This window comes from Perognathus longimembris, chromosome 8 (genome assembly GCF_023159225.1).
Source record: "Perognathus longimembris pacificus isolate PPM17 chromosome 8, ASM2315922v1, whole genome shotgun sequence".
Classification (NCBI taxonomy): Eukaryota; Metazoa; Chordata; class Mammalia; order Rodentia; family Heteromyidae; genus Perognathus; species Perognathus longimembris.
The window spans coordinates 3272242-3291728 of NC_063168.1; the positions used below are offsets into that span (position 1 = coordinate 3272242).

At 40.3% G+C, this 19487-nt stretch overlaps 1 protein-coding gene across 2 annotated transcripts in view; it reads right to left on the reverse strand.

Annotated features, from left to right (window-relative positions):
- Positions 1-19487, reverse strand: part of Ckap2l (cytoskeleton associated protein 2 like) — a 29639-nt gene that overhangs the window by 8892 nt on the left and 1260 nt on the right. For both annotated transcript variants that reach the window (XM_048352367.1, XM_048352366.1), the window contains exons 2-5: positions 17185-17251; positions 15167-15218; positions 7042-8225; positions 2824-3028 (exon numbers count right to left, since the gene is read on the reverse strand). In XM_048352367.1, coding sequence (XP_048208324.1) covers positions 2824-3028; positions 7042-8225; positions 15167-15218; positions 17185-17251 — 1508 coding nt within the window. The remainder of the gene's footprint in view (positions 1-2823; positions 3029-7041; positions 8226-15166; positions 15219-17184; positions 17252-19487) is intronic.

Here is a 19487-nt window from a genome sequence, read left to right on the forward strand (position 1 = left end):
GTTAGCCAAGCAGCACCTTCCGCTGCTCTTGAGACGCGGGAGTCACATTCACAAAGGTACGTTCACAATCAAGAGTCAATGTTTGAGAAAACCAATACTGCATATAAGATTATAAAATTCAACCAAGCAGAAGGAACACTAGAGCAAAAAGCTGAGACACCCAAGAGGGGCCCATTGGAAGAAAACTACAGGCAGGATTGGCAGAGTGATAAGAGAATATTGCTATTATAAACTCAGAATGGGCTGTTATAAAAAAGGATGAATAGAGAGAAGGCCTGGGTTCAATCAGTAGTGGCACACATAAATAAGCAAAGAATGGCACAGACCCTGCTGAAGAATAAGCCAGTGAGCCGGAAATGCCACTGGAGAATTCCCCCACACTCCGGTGCCACTAAGAACCAGATGTGGTAAGATAGTTATCAGACAAAAGAGAAATCAAAGCAAGTCATTAATCTTCATGCACCTAACAACAGATTTGGAAAGAGAACCCAGTAAAACTTCACAGAAATACAAAGGGAAATTGTCTACGACTGATCAAAGTTCCTGAGAAACCCCGAAATATTTTTTTCAGAAAACAACAGATAAGTGAACAGAAAGAACATATCTACCTTTTTAGACACCTCTGGAACATTTACTAAAAATGATTAGAAATTACAACCGTAAAGAAAATTTCAGGGCTGGGAATATGGCCTAGTGGCAAGAGTGCTTGTCTCGTATACATGAAGCCCTGGGTTTGATTCCTCAGCACCACATATATAGAAAAGGCCAGAAGTGACGCTGTGGCTCAAGTGGCAGAGTGCTAGCCTTGAGCAAAAAGAAGCCAGGGATAGTGCTCAGGCCCAGAGTTCAAGGCCTAGGACTGGCAAAAAAAAAAGAAGATTTCAACAAATTCCATTAAGCAGAAAACATAAAGGACACCTTACCAATCATAACACAATATAATTAAAAGTTAATATAAAGATAGCAAGAGAAAAAAAAACCCTAAAATTCTAGAAATTAAAGATAAATAGGGTCTTACCATGCAGTCCAGGCAAGCCTGGAGATCTCAAACCACTTAGAAATAAACAGCAATGAGAATGTAGTCAGTTCCTAGGTAAACCACACAGCAAGCTACTGTCTCTGTAACCTCCACTTTGTGATGCCATAACTCTCAGGACTTTCTGCGGGACAGCAGCTTCCAGCTGAACTACGCCAGCGTGAGGCGCTAGAGAGGCTGGTGGAGATGGAGAAGGGAGGAGAGACTTGCTGCTTCCCACCTGCTTTCTTTTTTCACCTCAGCCTCAGCTCTGGGCTCTGGGCTCTGGGCTCTGGCCTCTCTCCTCCTTCCTTCTCACTAGGCTCCTAGGAATGCAGTCCTTCCTCAAGGTTGGAGGCCCAGCCCAGCAGGGCCCCTTCTCCAGCCCCTGTGGAATCACATCTGCTGGGCACTATACTCTTCTTAGAGTTGGAGTCCTATTTCTACTAGAGATCTTCTCTTAGTATGATTTTGTAAAATAGGCACTTGTCTTACTCCTATTTCCTGGCATGTAACTCTAAAATCCGTTGAATAAAAGAATAATACGTCTTTTATATGTTAATGAGCTGGTTGATGGCTAGCCACTTCTACATAGCTTCAAGATGGATGGCTGCTGGTCACTGGAAAGACCCAGGCAGGACTCGAACCTCTGGGGAGGGACTGGAGGTTAAATTCATCACCAGTGGCCCGTGATTCAATCAATCATGCCCGTGTAAAGAAGTCACCACAAACCCCACAAGACTGGGTCCAGAGCACTTCCAGATAGCAGAGCACATGAGGATAGCTGGAGAAGACAACGGGAGAGCAGCATGCCTTTCCATTTCCTTACTCCCTGCGTGCTGCATCAACAGTCCTTGTAAAATCCTTTGTAGTAAACGCAGAGGCTCTAATCCTGCCTAGGGTCTGCTTCTAGAGAGCTTACACAAAACACCCCAAGGCCAATTTTCATATTCAATTGTTTATACTGAGATAGTTGCTATAGTTTTTGTTCTTGTGACTTGATCCTGACTGACAAGGTAATAAGGAACATTAGTCCTATCTGGGAGATATCAGAAAGCAAAATTTAGAGGCAAATTTAAGCATTAAGTATATTTCTGAGATAATGAGAAAGACTAACTTCAAGCTTTTTTTTTTTAACCCTCTGGTCTGGGCCTGGGCGCTGTCCCTGAGCTCTTCAGCTCAAGGTTCATGCTCTGCCACTTGAGCCACAGTGCCACTTCCAGTTTTCTGGTGGTTAACTGGAGGTAAGAGTCTCACAGACTTTCCTGCTGGGGCTGGCTTTGAATGGTGGACCCCCAGATCTCAGCCTCCTGAGTAGCCAGGGTTACAAGTGTGAGCCACTGGTGCTCCGCAACTTCCAAGCTTTTAACTAAACAGTTACGAAAAGAACAATACCTGTGTTGACATTGATACATGAGAAAAAAAAACCCAAAGCCTCCAAGACACTCTTTTAAAAAGTTTATAATACTGGGACTAGATACATAAGAAGAGATGACAAAGATCATACATACTTTGTTTCTCTGTGTTCCTGCACTTCATATACTTGTACAAAAACTGCTGGCGTGGCATTTGGCTATAGTGCTCACATGTGAGAGCAGCGAAGGGTGTGTGTGTGTGTGTAAGGTGGAGGCCTATTTGTGGTTGTATTGTGTGAAATCATTTTAACACCAGTGTACTTGTGGTTTTTTTTCATACTACAACAATCAAGAAGCTAAACATAAGAATCAAAGTTTTAATTTCACAACAGCTGTCTAACTGTGAGCCAAGCCTGCGGTTCAAGGCTCTGAGAGCTCACCTTCCACACTCACCTCTTCAATGAGCTGCAGACATTCTTTCAGAGTGTTGTTAATTTTATTGGACAGTTCCAGTTGTGCTTTTTCTTCCTCTTCTTTTTCAATGCTCTTCCAGAATGAAATATTCATTTCTTCTATTACTTTTCTTTTTGTTTTAAGTTCCATAGGAGGACGTTTATAGATTTTCCCTTTGGATTTCTGCCATTCTTCCAATTGTTTCCTGTTATGCAATTAAAGGGAAAGGAAGGATGAATTTAGTTTTTTCAAAACAAAGTCTAGCTCTTAAAGAACACTATATGTAGAGATCGGATGTAAATAAACTGTCAACTATAGACAAAGACCGGAGAATGAAGCAATCAACAAATGGGCAATAACAGCACTGGGTCAGTCTTGCCATTGCAAAGTGATATGGCCAGCATTTCAGCCTTCAAACACTTCTACCTCTGCATTACTTTTCATTATGTTTAATTTCTCTGTACGCTAGCTTGGACATTGGCTTTCCTAGGATAGCTTTTCATTTCTGAGAGCACCAACTTAGCATTCCATTTTTCCTACCAGATGTCAGTTTATGAGTACAATGTATCTTGATCATTCTCCCTAGCATTCAACCCAACTTATCCCCTCAAGTTCCATCATTCTCTCTCTCTCTCTCTCTCTCACACACACACACACACACACACACACACACACACATATTGGACTGTATGACTATATTTGGTCATCCTTCATTTCTTTATTCGTCTGCCTTCCTTCCCCTTGAACTCACCTCTCCTCTGACAAAACATATCTCACCTTCCCGAGTTCCTTTTTGTTAGCCCGGTAATTGTGTAGAGGAGTTATGTGTAAGTTAGATCTAAATTATAAACATTTATGAAGACATGTATAGGGCCATTTGCATATATAAACAAACTGACAAAAGTAGAGTATAGGCAGGGGCAGATTACATTATTTGCATTGTCTATCCTCCCCACCCCAAACCTTTTTTTTTTGTCAGTCATGGGGGCTGAGCTCAGGGTCTGGGGGCTGCCTCTAAGCTTTTCTGCATAAAGCTAGTGCTCTACCACTTTAGCCACAGCTCCATTTTTGGTTTTCTGGTAGTTAACTGGAGGTAAGAGTCTCACGGACTTTCCAGCTTGGGCTGGCTTTGAACCGTGGTCCTCAGATCTCAGCCTCCTGAGTAGCTAGGATTACAGGTGTGCGCCACCAGTACCCGGTCCACTCTTGCTTTCAAGCAGGTAATATATTTTTGGAGGACTACGAGTAGATTTATGAAGACACGCGGGCCCAAGTGGTTAGATGCACAAGCTCTAGTTTTGTTAAATTATAATTATGTATCAATGATCTGCAAGTGCACATTTGTAGGTTTCCTGTGGGAGCTACAGATTTCCTAAAACATACTATCTAGCTGGTATCTTTTGTTTGATGCTTGATACATTTAATTTAATACTGTGCAAAACAAAGCCTTCATTTCCATCTCCAGATCTGTCTCTAGTTTTCTCCCCTTGATAAATACCATCCTAGTCTACTCAGTTTCTAGGGCTGAAAACAAGGGGTTGTAATGAGTAGTTGCTTTCTTTCTTGCATATCTGACACACCACTTACAGACTTAGTGCTGCTTCGGTGTACAGTACTACCATGCTGGGCCCTATCATTGTCACTTTCTGTCTGAAACGCTGTGGCAGCTTTCCTATTTTATCTCCCTGCTTCTACTCTAACCCTCCTTTAGCTCATGCTGCACATGGTGGCTGTTCTGTAGAAGGTAAAGCAGATCCTGTCACTGCCAAAGACTTCCTGAAGCTTGTGGAAGACAGTTCAGAATGTTCTCTATGGCTGAAATGCACGGTGTGATGTTCCTTCTGCTTTCATCCTCAACCTTATGCCTTTTTTATTTTTTGCCAGTCCTGGAGCTTGGACTCAGGGCTTGAGCACTGTCCCTGGCTTCTTTTTTTGCTCAAGGCTAGCACTCTACTACTTGAGCCACAGTGCCACTTCCGGCCGTTTTCTATATATGTGGTGCTGGGGAATCAAACCTAGGGCTTCGTGTATATGAGGCAAGCACTCTTGCCACTAGGCCATATTCCCAGCCCTCAACTTTATGTCTTCTCTCCCTCTTAGCCACTACCTACCAGGAACTTGGGCATCCTTTCATTTTCTTATTCCATGCCCATTGCTGCCTCAAGGTCTTGCATCTTCTATCCCCTGTTCAAAGGATACTTCCCTTGAAGAGTAATTATCTGTGAATAGCCAGTCTTATTTAGTCAGCATATTGGTTGTCTGTTTCTTCTAGAAGGATGCAAGCTCTGTGAAGGCAGAAATGGATGTCTAGTGCCTAGCACATATGTATATATGCATTACACAGGTGTGTAATGACACCCAGTAAAGTTTATCTTTTTAAAGTGTGTGATTCTGCGAGTATATATGAAGGCATGTAACCATAACTATAATCAAGATACAAGACAAAGCCCAACACTCTAATCATTTTGTACTTACTAGTAAATCTCACCTCTACTCTCCACTTCCTAGAAATCATCAGTTTAGCTTTTTTTTGGTCCTATAGTTTTGGTTTTTAAATGATGTCAATAAGCAATTATTAAGAAATGGATGTTATCAGCTCTTTTGTTTCTTTTTGGTTCCAGAGTACCATTCATACTTATGAATAGCTTATTTTGGCCTCAGTGTTTTTCATTCACTTTCACTCTGCCTACCTAACGACAGAAGTTGAGATACGTCCCTGGAATTCTTCCTTCCTTCTTAGCCTTCCTTCTCATCATAAACAAAAGAGGGACCCTTTCTTTTCTAAAATCAGCTTGCTCCTAGCACCTCAATGCCACCATTTTATCTCTCTAAGACTTTCCATATATACCCCAAACCATAAGCTTCCCAGGGGTGGAGACTGACTATGTGCTCTCTGCTCTAGCTTCTTCCTGTGCCTGGTACATCAGAAGTTGCTAAAGTAACACATGGGGAACTGTGTGAATGGGACCTTTGTCACCAACTATTGTATTCAATCATGGTCAGCACGCCACAACTGGTCTTATGACCACTTCTCTCGTCTGACCTAGGCTGGGAACTCATTTACTAGCTCAGGGGTTTCCCAATCACTTCTTGCCACCAGTCTTAGCTCTCAACTCAGATGCGACTGTTGGAAAGACCTTCCCTGACCCTAGTATCTAAGCTGGTCACCTCAGCCCTTCCCTCTCAATGATGTCACCTTAAATTTAGTTTGTATCTGTGCACAAGGGCAAAGAGCTTGTTGGTAGTGTTGATCCTGAGATTAAATCCTGACCTCACTTTACTTTCTTGGCACCTTTTAACTATCATGAAGTTTCCATGCTCCTTTCACCTCCTTATGCCCACTGCAACCACATATATGCACGTGGTCTTCTTGTGAGGTTCACCTGCATTCTGAGACTATGCCTGGGGAGAAAGCGTATGTAGTCCTTTGGCTCAAGTTTCAAGTATCATCCATGCCAATACCGAGTCCAGTAACCCAAGAACCTGCTTACCATCCGAACTCAGCATTTGGACAAGTGCTCCTTTCTATGTCAGCTTGCTTTCCAAACTTATCCACTCTGACTCATGCAGCTTCTTGTTCTTCCCTGAAAATTTTACTGGACTAAATCACGGGCCTGAGTGACAAGGAACCACTAACTTTCCACCTCCTATTTATGTGAACTCACTGTTAGGGTCCCTTTTTACCTCCTTATCTGCATTGCTTTTCAGCCTCTGTAGGGTATTTCTTGGGTGAGCAGTTGACACCTGCAACCCTGATCTCTCTCTCTCTCTCATCTATTCTGTTTCAACTTTTTTTTGTGTGTGTGTAAATTTTAGGCTAGTACCAGGGCTTGTTCTTTTGGCATTCTACTACCCAAGCCACACCTCTAGCCTGGCTTTTTGCCAGTTATTTGGGAGACAGACTCTCAGACTTTACTGCCTGGGCTGGCTCTGAACACTGATCTTCCAGATTTCAGTCCCCTGAGTAGTTAGGATTATAAATGTTTGCCACTATGCCTAACTGTTTCAATGTTTTAAAAAAAATTCTTTTAAGTTATAGAATGACTTATAACACATATACATATCACCCAGCTCTGCTGAGTCTCAAAATTTGCTACAGTTAATACAAATCTTTCTTTTTATAGGTTGTAATTAAAAAATAACTTAAAAACGATTTCCTGACCAAATACTCCTGATTATAGATTATGTTGTCATAACATTGGAATCAAAACAATGTACCTTCGATCCTCTGTTGCTGCCTTCTTTTTAATATCTGGATTGGTCTGGGCATCACTTGGGGCTCCTCTCCTATTTATGGTTGTGATTCCTGTTCGAGTTCTGGGAGCTGTCTTGTTCAGAAAATGGTTCTGGGGAAGAGCATTTTTCAACTTGGAGTTCAAAGTCTGTGTTTTGTGTTGAAAGATGCGGTTAACTTTGTTATCACTGGTTTTGCTTGCTTTTAGACTAAGGGTACTTGGGATGACCGACGTCTGAGGTCTTAGAGAACATTGACTAATCTTCTGGTCTCGCCTGATGTTTGGAGGTTGGTTGGTTGGTGCTCCCTGATGCAAGTTGGGATATGTTTTAGGTCTCATGGGTTTTACTTTCTGTTCAGTAGTATGGAGTGGCTGTAACTTAGTTTCATTTGTTTTTCCACATTTACCCCTGTTAGCCTTTATATCACTTATGTCCTTAACCACTGGTTTCTTTGATGCTTGAGACTTACTAAGGGTCTGAATAAAGTGCGAGGGAATTGTCCTTGAGGGTTTTTCTCTTGGTTTTGTAAGATGTGCAACTCTAGGGAGTTGCTGTGATTTCACTGGTAGAGTCCGGATTTGTGTTTCTCCAACCAATTTTTTATTAACCCTGTCTTTCAGAACTGCATCATTATCTGAACTTTTACTCAGGAGTTGTTTAGGAGCCAAACTGCCCTTGGTTTGCTTGTAAATGTCTGTCTTCGGCTGACATATAGTACGTAATTCCGGATCTGGCTTTTGCTTAGGTTCTGATGAGGTTAGGGGCAAGTTCTCTTTGTTCATCTCTTTTAGAGAGCCACCCAAAAGTTTGTTTCTCACATGGGAATTACCCACAGAGTCCATCCCTTTAGCACCCCCCTGCCTCTCCCCACACTGCTGGGCAGGTTTCAGCCCCTGGGTAGCAGAGGACCTCCTAGGTTTTGTTGCCAGTTCTGCAGTGGATGACGCGGCTTTCTGCTGCTGCTGGTGACTCTTGCTGGATGGCTTACAGTTTGCTTTAGAAGAAGCACATCCTGATGCTGGCCTTTTGCTCAGAAGTGGCTCTGACTTTGGCTTCTGAGACCCTGTGATATTAGTTGGTCTGGATTGGAGTTTAATGTTGGTAGTCCTTGTAGATTTGGTAGGCAAACCAGCATGGCTGGTAATATCCTTTTTGGGTCCAATAGTCTGAAAAGACAAAGAAAAATATAATAAAAACAGCTGTAGTAGAGCTGTGGCTCTAATGATAGAGCACCAGCCTTGAAAGGCCCAGTACCAGCACCAAAAAAAAAAAAGAAAAAGAAAAAGAAAAAAATGTTGGGCACTGGTGGCTCATGCCTATAATTCAAGATGCTCAGGAGGCTGAGAACTAAGGACTATGGTTTGAAGCCTATGCAGACAGGAAAGTTCATGGGACTCTGATCTTCAATTAACTACCAAAATAGCTGGAAGTGGAGCTGTGGCTCAAGTTGTAGAATGCTAACCCTGAGCAAACTGCTCAGGGACAGTGCCCAGGTGCTCAGTTCAAACCCCAGGAAAAGCTCCCCCTGCCCCCTTCCAATTGTAATAGATGACTGCTTTAAAATAATGAGGAAAATAAACTGCTTAAACATGTTAGATAATATAATTCAGAATTTCATTTAAGAAAGCTGAATCCTTCTAAAGTAAAGAAAGGTTCACCTCACTAATAGGTGACTTATAACTTGAGTTCCTGTTAGAAATATAGCATACTTTTTTTTATTTTGGCAGAATCAAGAAGATGTTCAGTTATTAACAGAACAACTGCTGTTTCAAAAAAGAATTTGCCTATATCAAATAGCACTTGCTGAACGTCCATTATTTCCAATGAAGCATCTTCCCAGGGACTCTGGAAAGATGCACCTCTGAGACTTTTTCCTCTATAGATGGCTATGTGATAAAACTCTAGTATCAGTTAAGAACCTCTTGTCTTGTTCCTAGAGATCAGACAAGGAGACAGACTGGAGGAGGGTAGGAGGTCTGGGGTAAGTTGGAGCATCTCGCTAAACACCTGACATCTCAGTAGGAAGTTATACTTGTGAAGGCAGTAAACTTTAAGGTTAGATCACATATTATTAATATGCAAGTATTTTAGTCACATGATTTAATTTTGGATAAGAAAGGACGAACTAGATTACCAAGAGGAACAAGCTACCGTGGTTTCTGAGGCATTCACAGTGAAAGCAGTCACTCAGAAAGGAGACTATGTGCCTCCCAAGAAGGGTATGGAAGTGTTGAGAGTTACCATACTCTTGAGAATATTGTGAAGAACTATATGATGAGTATGTAAAGGAACTCGGTAGCTAGAGCTATATGGCATTAATGGCAAGAGATACCTGTCTTGAAAAGTCTTGGTGCGTCCTGTTACTAAGAGTAGGGTGCAAGAGGTTTGAGGTGAAAGGCAGAGAGATAGCTGGCAATATAGGTGTTACTCCTAGGCCCCAATATTTATATCCATCTCAGAGCTCTGCATCATTGCTTATTGAAAGACTGGAAATGGTGGCATGAAAGCTTCTCTCTTGTGTTATTTTTGTTTTATTTTCTTGTATATTTTTAGTGAAACTCAGATATAGTTATTTACAAAGTATAAACCCCACCATTTTAAAGTATATAACCCGGTGAGTTTTCATGTACTTACAGGTTGGACAACAATCACTACTATGTAGTGCCAGAAGATTTAAATCACCTTAGAAAGAAATCTAGTACTTGTTGGCAGTGATTCTGTTTCCCTCTTCCCATAGCCCCTGGCAACTAATCATCTGCTTGCTGTTTCTATATCTGTGCTGATGGAATCATTATAAAACATAGCCTTTTGTGTCTAGTATCTTTCATTTAGCATGTTTTCTAGATTCACTTACGGTGCATATAGTATGTAGCAAGACTTCATTTTTTTTTTCAAAGTTAAATAACTTACATTTTAGAGAAGTTTTAGGTTCACATTAAAGTACCTCAGGATCGCGATTGCTTATTCCCAAATATGCACCTCATTACTTTTTTAGGGTAAAAGAATATTCTACTATATGGTTATACATATTCACTCATCATCTGACATTGGGATGTTTCTATTTTTTGGGTATTATGAATAATAGTGCTATAGACTATTTGTATGCAAGTTTTGTCAGAGAATGTTTTCAATTTTCTGTATACCTCCACAAAATACACTGAGAAACAGAATTGCTGGGTCCTATGGTAAATCTAACTTTTGAGAAATTGAAAGACTACTTTTCAAGGTAGCTGAACTAATTTACATTCCTACTTATCATGTACACAGGTTCTAATTTCTCTACATCTTTTCCAATCCTAGTCATTATTTGTCTTTTTTTTTTTTTGGTACTGAGGATTAAACCCAGACACTGGACTTGCTAGGCAAAGTGCTTTGTCACTGAGCTACATCCCAGCCCTATTTGTCTTTTTAAACATAGACATTTCAGTAGCATGAAGTGGAATCTCATTGTGGTTTTGATTTGTATTTCCCTGACAGTTAATGATGTAGAGAATGTCATCATATCTTTATCTTCTTTTGAGTCTTATCAGATCCTTTTCCCATTTTAAAACTAGGATTGTTTGTCTTTTAGTACTTGAGTTATAAGAGTCATATATCGTGGATACTAGATCCTTATCAGATAAATGATTTGCAAATATTTACTCTTCTACATCTTTTATATCTTGATTTTAGATCAGCCTGATCTGGCCAACTTATTACAGAATGTAGAAATGGTTATACGGTTTCAAGTATCCCAGTGAGAATGAAACTGGGTTTAGAAGAGTTGTAAGGCTAGCAACTGATAAGTAAATCCAGACCATTGGAACTGGGAGAGATTTTAAGAGATCATTAAATTCAGTACCCTCATCTGAGAGAGCAAATAAGCTGTTCAAGGGTAGGTAGAGAATTAGGGACCAAACTGGAGGTAGAATTTCAGTTTTTGAACTCTGGACTCTGACTCTTGATCTCTTTTAACCCACCTCATAACTGATAGAAAAAACTGAAAAAGACGAAAGAACAACAAAAACAGGACAGTATGTATAAGAAGAAAGAAATAGTTCAAACTAAATTTGCTATCTTTACTCTGGACAGATGAAGTAGAAGGAAGAAAATACACAAAGGATAAAACTAGGTTTAAACAAAGAGAGTTGGTTGTACAACTGGCACTATGCCAGACTCCAAGGGGATAAATGATAAGATCATGATAGAAAAGTATGATTTAATGAAATAAGAGCCACTATTTGGGCTGGCAGGGACTGCAGAACATAGTGGTTTCCAAACACTCATTCTTAGACTCCCAGATTTTAAGAAACTCAGGATCCCACAATTAGTTCCTGCATTCAAAACTACTTATTAAATGTTTTTGCTGGAATAAGACAAGGTTGTTATTTCTTTTTCACTGTTATTTCTTTTCCTTCTAATAAGTGAGGCCAGAGGGAGAGTGTGTGTGTGTGTGTGTGTGTGTGTGTGTGTGTGTGTGCTGATCCTGTGGCTTGAACTCATGACCTGGACACTATCCCTGAGTTTCCTTGGCTACCACTTGAGCCACAGAGCTACTTTCTGCTTTTGCTGAGTAGTTTTGTTGGAGATAAGAGTCTCGCGGGGACACTTCTGCCCGGTCTGGGTTCAAATCGTGAGTCTCAGATCTCAGTCTGGTGAGTAGCTAAGATTACAGGATGAGCCACTGGAGCCTGGCTTACAGGGATGTTTTGTTATAGCAGTGAACACTCCTTATTTTGAGCTAATCAAGATGTATGTGCTTAAAATCTCCTAGCCAAAAATAGTCTGGGTAGATGTATGGTATACATCAGTAATCCTGGCTGCTTGTGAGGTAGATTGGGAGGCTTGCCATGTAAAGCCCAGCCACTGTCCTACCTTGCCCACCCCCACTCCCCGAAAAAAAAAAATAGGCGGGGTGTAGTAGCCCATGCATGTTACTTCAAGCTATGGCGGTAAGTACAGTGGCTGGGTATGGGGTTGTACATCTGTCATCCCAGCAAGCAGGAAAGCATAAATGGGAGTATTGCAGTCCAGGCCAGCTCTGGCATAAAGTGAGACTCTAACTCCAGAGTAACCAATGAGAAAAGGGCTAGTGCGGAAGCTCAAGTGGTAGAGTGCCTGCTTAGCAAGCAGAATAAGGATGAAGGTACCAAGTGTGGTGGGAAAAGAGAGACTGCAGGTTAAGCACATTCTACAACAAATCAGTTTTAGGTAAAAGCAAGTATAAACCTTGAAGACCTGGAACTGGTACTGTCAAAAGGTGTGTCCACATACCTATTGTCACCTCAACCTAAATTCCAGTCTGCAGGTATCAGTAACTATGTCTTAGTGTTTCTTAATCCTGTCCTTTCAAACAGTTCTGTGAGGTCTGTTACTACACTCCTTTTGCATATACTGTTAAATAACATGCCCAATGTCGCTTAGCTATTGTATGAATTTAGAATTTAGACCTAAGCAGCTCTTAAATATTTTACATTACTGTTTCTCAGTAAATCTTTATGTCTATAAGGACTCTTTCCATATATGGGTTCAATATGTTAAAAACCCTGTACAGGTGGCTCAACCTAAAATCCTAGCTACTCAGGAGCCTGAGAGCTAAAGATCACAGTTTGAAGCCAGCCCTGGCAAGAAACATAGTGAGATTCATATCTCTAAACACCAAAAAGCCAGGACTGTGGCTCAAGTGGAAGCGAGCTAGCCTTGAACAAAACAACTCAGGGACAGTGCCCAGGCCCTGAGTTCAAGCCCCAGGACCAGCATGTGCACACACACACAAAAACGAAAAGCTACATTCCTGTGAGTAATTAACACTGTAGTAAGGGGACCCTGAAAATGTGTTGACCCTTACTGGGCGCATAGTCTGACCAAATACTCACTCTCTCGGAGTCACAGTCCCGCCATTTGTAAAATGGCCATCATCATCATCACAATCATATTAACAATCCTATCTACTTTCTAGAGTGTCATACATTTTGCTTTTTACAAGATAGTTTTTAGCTTAGGCTTCTTTGTCCATCATAATTATTCTCAAAAGTGTTCTGGTTTGATCATAAACTCATACGACCAACTTTTTCATAGGGCTATTTGAGTAGTGAGATAATGTATGTGCCCTGCCCAGTACTGGAAAACAGTAAGTAATCAAAAGTTAACTATTAGGTACCAAATGTTTTATAAATATGTTATGTAATAATGTCTATAAACCTGCATAATCTTTTTAGTTTCTATTAAATTCTGGAATTGCTTTCCTTATCCTTATCTTTACAACTATATAAAACAGATAAGGGAGGTATTATTCTCAATTAAGAGATGATTTACTGAAGTCAGTATTGCTACTGTTAGAGAAGCCCCTGGGAATTTGTACCAGGGCTCAGCCCAGTGGATTTTTCCTTTACAATTTCTGTTGTACAGTGCAATCTGCACAAACTAGAAGTCTAACAAAATGATTCCCTGCTGTTCATATCACTGCATAATAATTTTGCCTTATAGTCATAGTTTCAATCCATCACAGCATCTAGCCATGTTATGCATACAGATGACATACAATACCCACTTATGCACATAGATACCCATGTATACACAACACATGTATAAATATGCATACATGTATGCGTGCCTTCTTGTCTGTGTATTTTACATACAAATACATGTAATGGAGCTGTTAAAACTTAGTAAAATGGTACAAATAGCTATCTTATCTTGGGCAACACAAAGCACTTAAGAACTTCAATAAAACTGTGGTTTTGCAATCTAGAGACAGGATTTTTACATTATAGATGAAGAAGGCTAATTTTTTTACTTAAGTCTTAAATATGTTAATATGACAGGAATCTATTCACATTACAGCTGAATTAAATGGATTAGGAAAAATATTGTTGTTAAGCAATTCAGAATACTCAACAAAGGTATTCTTTTGTTCGTTTACTTTTTGGTGGTGCTAGAGATCAAACCCAGGGCTTTGTCTATGAGAGGTGGCTGTTCTAACACTAAGCAACAAGGCTAGTCCAGTGTTCTATTTTAATGAGTACTGAGCCAATCCATTTTAAAAATTATTTTTAAGTAGTTGTACAAAGCAGTTGCCATTCAACAAAACAGTTTATTAATACACTATATCTTGATCACTGTCACCCCTTTCATCATTCTCTCAATTTCACTCCTTCCCTCAATTTTGTAAACTATGCATTGAATTTTATCACTGCATTCTCAGCACCTTTCTCTCTTTGCTCATCTATCTTCCTCCCTGAGCTACTCAACTTTATGGCAGTATGCAAAATACCACTGATACTCAGTATTGTCACTTAATAGCTACATGACCTTGGGAAACTATTAAACTTTTCTGCCATTCAGTTTCCACATTGATAAAATGGGGACAGCCATAGTTTCTACTCTCCTAAGGTTGTGAGAACTTAATGAGCCAATGCAAATCAGAAAGTGCTAGGCAGATATTAAGCATTCAATAAATGCTAGCATACGTTAAGCTTAAATTAAAAGCCCATTTAAGGTATTTTTACTTTTTTTGCTACAATGTTGTAGTTTTCAAAAAGTATTTGTCTCGGGGGCTGGGGATATGGCCTAGTGGCAAGAGAGCTTGCCTCGTATACATGAGGCCCTGGGTTCGATTCCCCAGCACCACATATACAGAAAATGGCCAGAAGTGGCGCTGTGGCTCAAGTGGCAGAGTGCTAGCCTTGAGCAAAAAGAAGCCAGGGACAGTGCTCAGGCCCTGAGTCCAAGGCCCAGGACTGGCCAAAAAAAAACAACAACAACAAAAAGTATTTGTCTTATTGAGCCAAACTGCGCTAAAGTTTGTGAGAAATTATTTAAAATACATTTTCTTGAGGCTGCATCTTTAATATTTGTATTTCTAATCAATTTCAAAATGGATATATTTTTTTTCTTTTGGTCAGTCCTGGGCTTGGACTCAGGGCCTGAGCACTGTCCCTGGCTTCTTTTGCTCAAGGCTAGCACTCTGCCACTTGAGTCACAGCGCCACTTCTGGCCGTTTTCTCTATATGTGGTGCTGGGGAATCGAACCCAGGGCTTCATGTATACGAGGCAAGCACTGTTGCCACTAGGCCATATCCCCAGCCCATCAAAATGGATATTTCTTAAAAGACTAATTCCTACTTACAGATTTAGAAGGTGGTGGGATCGAGCCATTATTCTTGGCTTTTAGGTAAGGCCTGTAAAAAAGAAAATAAAACTAATCCTTAGTACAGAGGATCAGCAAGTCTTAGGAAGTATACAGATTAACAATTACAATAAAAATTTTCAACTCATTAGAACCTCATACATGGTAAAACAATTCAAAATTATCAATAATTTAAAAGTTTCATTATTATACCTTCCTGGTCCTGTATTCTCTCAAGAAAGCACAAGAGTTCTTACCAAGTTTTTGGCGATCCTTTCAGAGATACTATATACATAAATGCAGCATTCTAATAACACTAATAAAATACATTACGTGTGTAGTCTTATTCAGAGATCATTCTTTGACTCTATGATGTGGAGATGAGACAATTATCTACTTCTTTAAAAAAGTTCATTGTTAAAGTATTTCCAAATCTTGAATTTTCAGGGGCAAAAAGTCATATATAGCTGACTTTCCATATCCATGGACTGTACAGCTGCAGTTTAACCAACTTCTGATAAAAAACTTTTGAAAAATTATATTGCATCTGCATTGAACACATGCAAACTTTTCTTGTAATTATTGCTGAAAAGCAACAGTATATTATTGCACTGTATTAGGTGTCACAAGTAATGATTATGCATAGTTTATATGCAAATACTATGGGTATTTTATTTTATACAAATGTCGTGAGTCTGCGTGGATTTCGGTAGCTGGGGGTAGTGTCAGAATCAATACTATCTATACTGAGGAATGATTCAAATAAAACAAAACAAAACAAGAACAAAGACAGATATAACATGAAATCTACCTAGTGAGGTAAAACTGCAAAAAAAATAAAAAGAAAAGAAAAACAGAATTTAGAAAGATTAAATCTCCACTGAGAAAAATGATAGAAAGAAAGACAGGGTCTTGCTATGTAGCTCAGGCTAGCAGAGAATTTATTATTTAGCTCAGGGTAGTCCAAACCCATAACTCTCCTGCCTCAATCTCTGGAGAGCTGTGATTATAGGGGTGTACTAACAGTCCCAGCTCACCAATCACTCCTTGTGTGTGTGTGTGTGTGTGTGTATGTGTGTGTATTGGTCCAGAAGCTAGACCTCCTCTGGGCCTGGGCTTTGTCCCTGAGCTCTTTTGCTCAAGGCTAGTGTCTCCCACTTGAGCCACTGCTTTACTTTCAGTCTTCTGGTGGTTAATTGGAGATAAGAGTCTCTCAGACTTTCCAGCCCCAGCTGGCTTTGAACCTCCTGAGTAGCTAGGATTATAGGCATGAGCCACCAGTGCCTGGCTCCATGAGTTACTCCTAACGCTATAGATATACTTCGTAAGACACAGAGGTCCTTACCCTCTGAGGGCTTATGTCATAGGAGTTTGAACACAGGATCTGGTTTGCCAGACAAGGGCTCTACCATGTAAGCCCTACCCTTGTTTCAAAAGAAAAATGATTTCAGTTCAACTAACCAAGGAAATAGGGTTGATTAAACCCAAGGCAAAATTAAGGGTGACAGCTAACTTTGTAAAAACCAATTTTCAAGTAAAATTTGAATAATACAATGGGAAGGCATTGACAAATGTCAAGAGTGAAGTAGTTATGTTCTACTTCAAAAGTACATGTTGGGAGTTCAGTATGCCACGATTGAGAACTGGCTGTAAAAGATTCTCTTGCTTTCACAAGAAACATCCAAAACAGGGTCATTCAATTGACTGACCAAAAACTGTCTTCATAAGAATCAAGTTCTCCAGAAAAAGAAAGGACAAGAATATTTCCAGCATGATCACTAATACTGTAGGTCCTCCTTTTCTGGAATACAATAATAATGCTTAAATCTTTGCCAATAGACTAGGTTTAGCTAGTGCTAGTCATATTTGGACTCAAATGTTCTTTTTAAGTTACCATCAGATCTACAAGGTAGTCTGAATAGGCTACAAACAGAAAAAGACTACTTTTTAAAAAGGCTTTACATTAGTATATACAAGGGCAACAGAACTGGCATAAATATGTATGTAGCCAAACTCACTTGGTATTTAGGTTCTTCAGTTTCCCCTTGGCTGCTAGGTACTCCTGGAGCTTTCTTTGACGCTCCTCTGTAAACACAGAACAACAACAAAAAACCAACAGAATTTAGCTTGAGATTTTACCACGTTCATATATATCCTAAAACATGTCACTTTTCTATAATGTTTTTAATTTATAACATAAGGTGACAAAGTACCCAGTCTTTTAAGTTTGGCTTCAAGTTAGCATCAACATCAACAAAATCCAAGTCTTACAATAAGCTCCTTATACTTGTATAACTTCTTTTTTCAACACAATGATCCTACTGGGTGTTGTGCATTTTGAAATTCAAAGAGGGTAAATAACATGCATCAAGGGATCCAGCTAGTATGAAGCAAAAGCAGGGTCTGAAACCACTGTTTATGGAGCCCCGGAGTCCTTGATATTAAGCTATTGTTCTCAACTATAACACATCATACTTTACATGAAGAAATTCTAACTGGCCTACTCAAGCTGGTGAGCCAAGGCTGGTCTTATTAGGCATCCCCCTCCCCCCCGCCCCGCCGTCCCCCCAGGGGTGGTGGTGATTTTTACACACAAACCCTTACTCAGTTCCTTTGGGGACAAAAAAAAAAAAAAAAAAAAAAGTCAGGTTGGTGGTGTAGTGGGGGTTACTGGTAAACATCTACACAGTAATTTTTTTTTTTTTTCTGGCCAGTTCTGGGGCTTGGACTCAGAGCCTGAGCACTGTCCCTGGTTTTTTTTTGCTCAAGGCTAGCACTCTACCACTTGAGCCACAGCTCCACTTCTGGCCTTTTCTATATATGTGGTGCTGGGGAATTGAACCCAGGGCTTCATGTATACCAGGCAAGCACTCTACCACTAGGCCATACTCCCAGCCCTACACAGTAATTTTTTATGCCAAGCATTTATAGGAAGATAAAAAGGTAATATAGGCTGAGTATACTAATCCAATATCTGAAGTTTAAAAGGGTCAACACGACACAAATTCCATGCTTGATATCATGCCAATGATCAATTAAAACACGTTCACTACAAATATTGCATAAAATTACCTTCAAGTTATGTGTATAAAAATATAGAAAATAAAAAATGTAGCCAGGCATGGTGGCCTACCTCCTAATCCCAACTACTCAGGAAGTAGAGACAGGAAAATGCCAGTTTGAGGGCAGCCTAGGGAAAAAAGTAGTAAGATCTTATCTCAAAAACAAGCTAGAGGGGCTGGGGATATAGCCTAGTGGCAAGAGTGCCTGCCTCGGATACACGAGGCCCTAGGTTCGATTCCCCAGCACCACATATACAGAAAACGGCCAGAAGTGGCGCTGTGGCTCAAGTGGCAGAGTGCTAGCCTTGAGCGGGAAGAAGCCAGGGACAGTGCTCAGGCCCTGAGTCCAAGCCCCAGGACTGGCCAAAAACAAAAACAAAAACAAAAACAAACAAACAAAAAAAAACAAGCTAGAGCCAGGTAACCGTGGCTCACACCTGTAACCTTAGCTACTCAGGAGGCTGAGATCTGAGGACCACAGTTCAAAGCCAGCCCAAGCTGGAAAGTCTGTGAGACTCTTATCTCCAATTAAACACCAGAAAATGGAAGTGACCTATGACTCAAAGTAGTAGAGTACTAGCCTTGAGCTGATGAGCTTAGGGACAGTGCCCAGGCCAAGAGTTCAAGCCCCACAACTGACAACACCAAAACCCAAGTCAGATGTAATGGTATATGACAACTGTCCCAGCCACTCAAGATGCAGAGGATTACAATATGAGGCTGGTCCAGGCAAAAGCATGAGATCTATCTAGAAATAAACTAAAGCAAAAGGAGATGAGGTGTGGTAAGAATACTTGCCTCGAATTCAAAAGCAGGCATTGCCAAAAAGAAATGCAAATGAGTGTTATATTCAGATTTGGAACCCATCCACAGTATATTATATTATATATACAAGCATTCCAATATCTGAAATCATTCTCATTGCTAGCAATTCAGATAAGGGACACTTCAACTGTTTTTCTGCTTTCCAGAACACTTCCAATGTAGCAGTGGAGATAAACGCAACAATGATTATACTATATGGCAAAATCTAGGTGCCCTCAGAAAGGGTAAAAGAAAAAAAAAACTGTGGGAGTTCATCAGTGTATGGTGAGAGGAGCAAACCATTTGGAAAGATTGAAATACACATCATTAAAAAGAAAGGCTACAGAGGTACAAAACTATTCGTAGCCCTCTATGTTTCCCCTCTGACTATGATGCATCTTTATCAGACGGCTGTGAGAAATATACTAGGTTCATGCTCCACATGTAGTCACAGC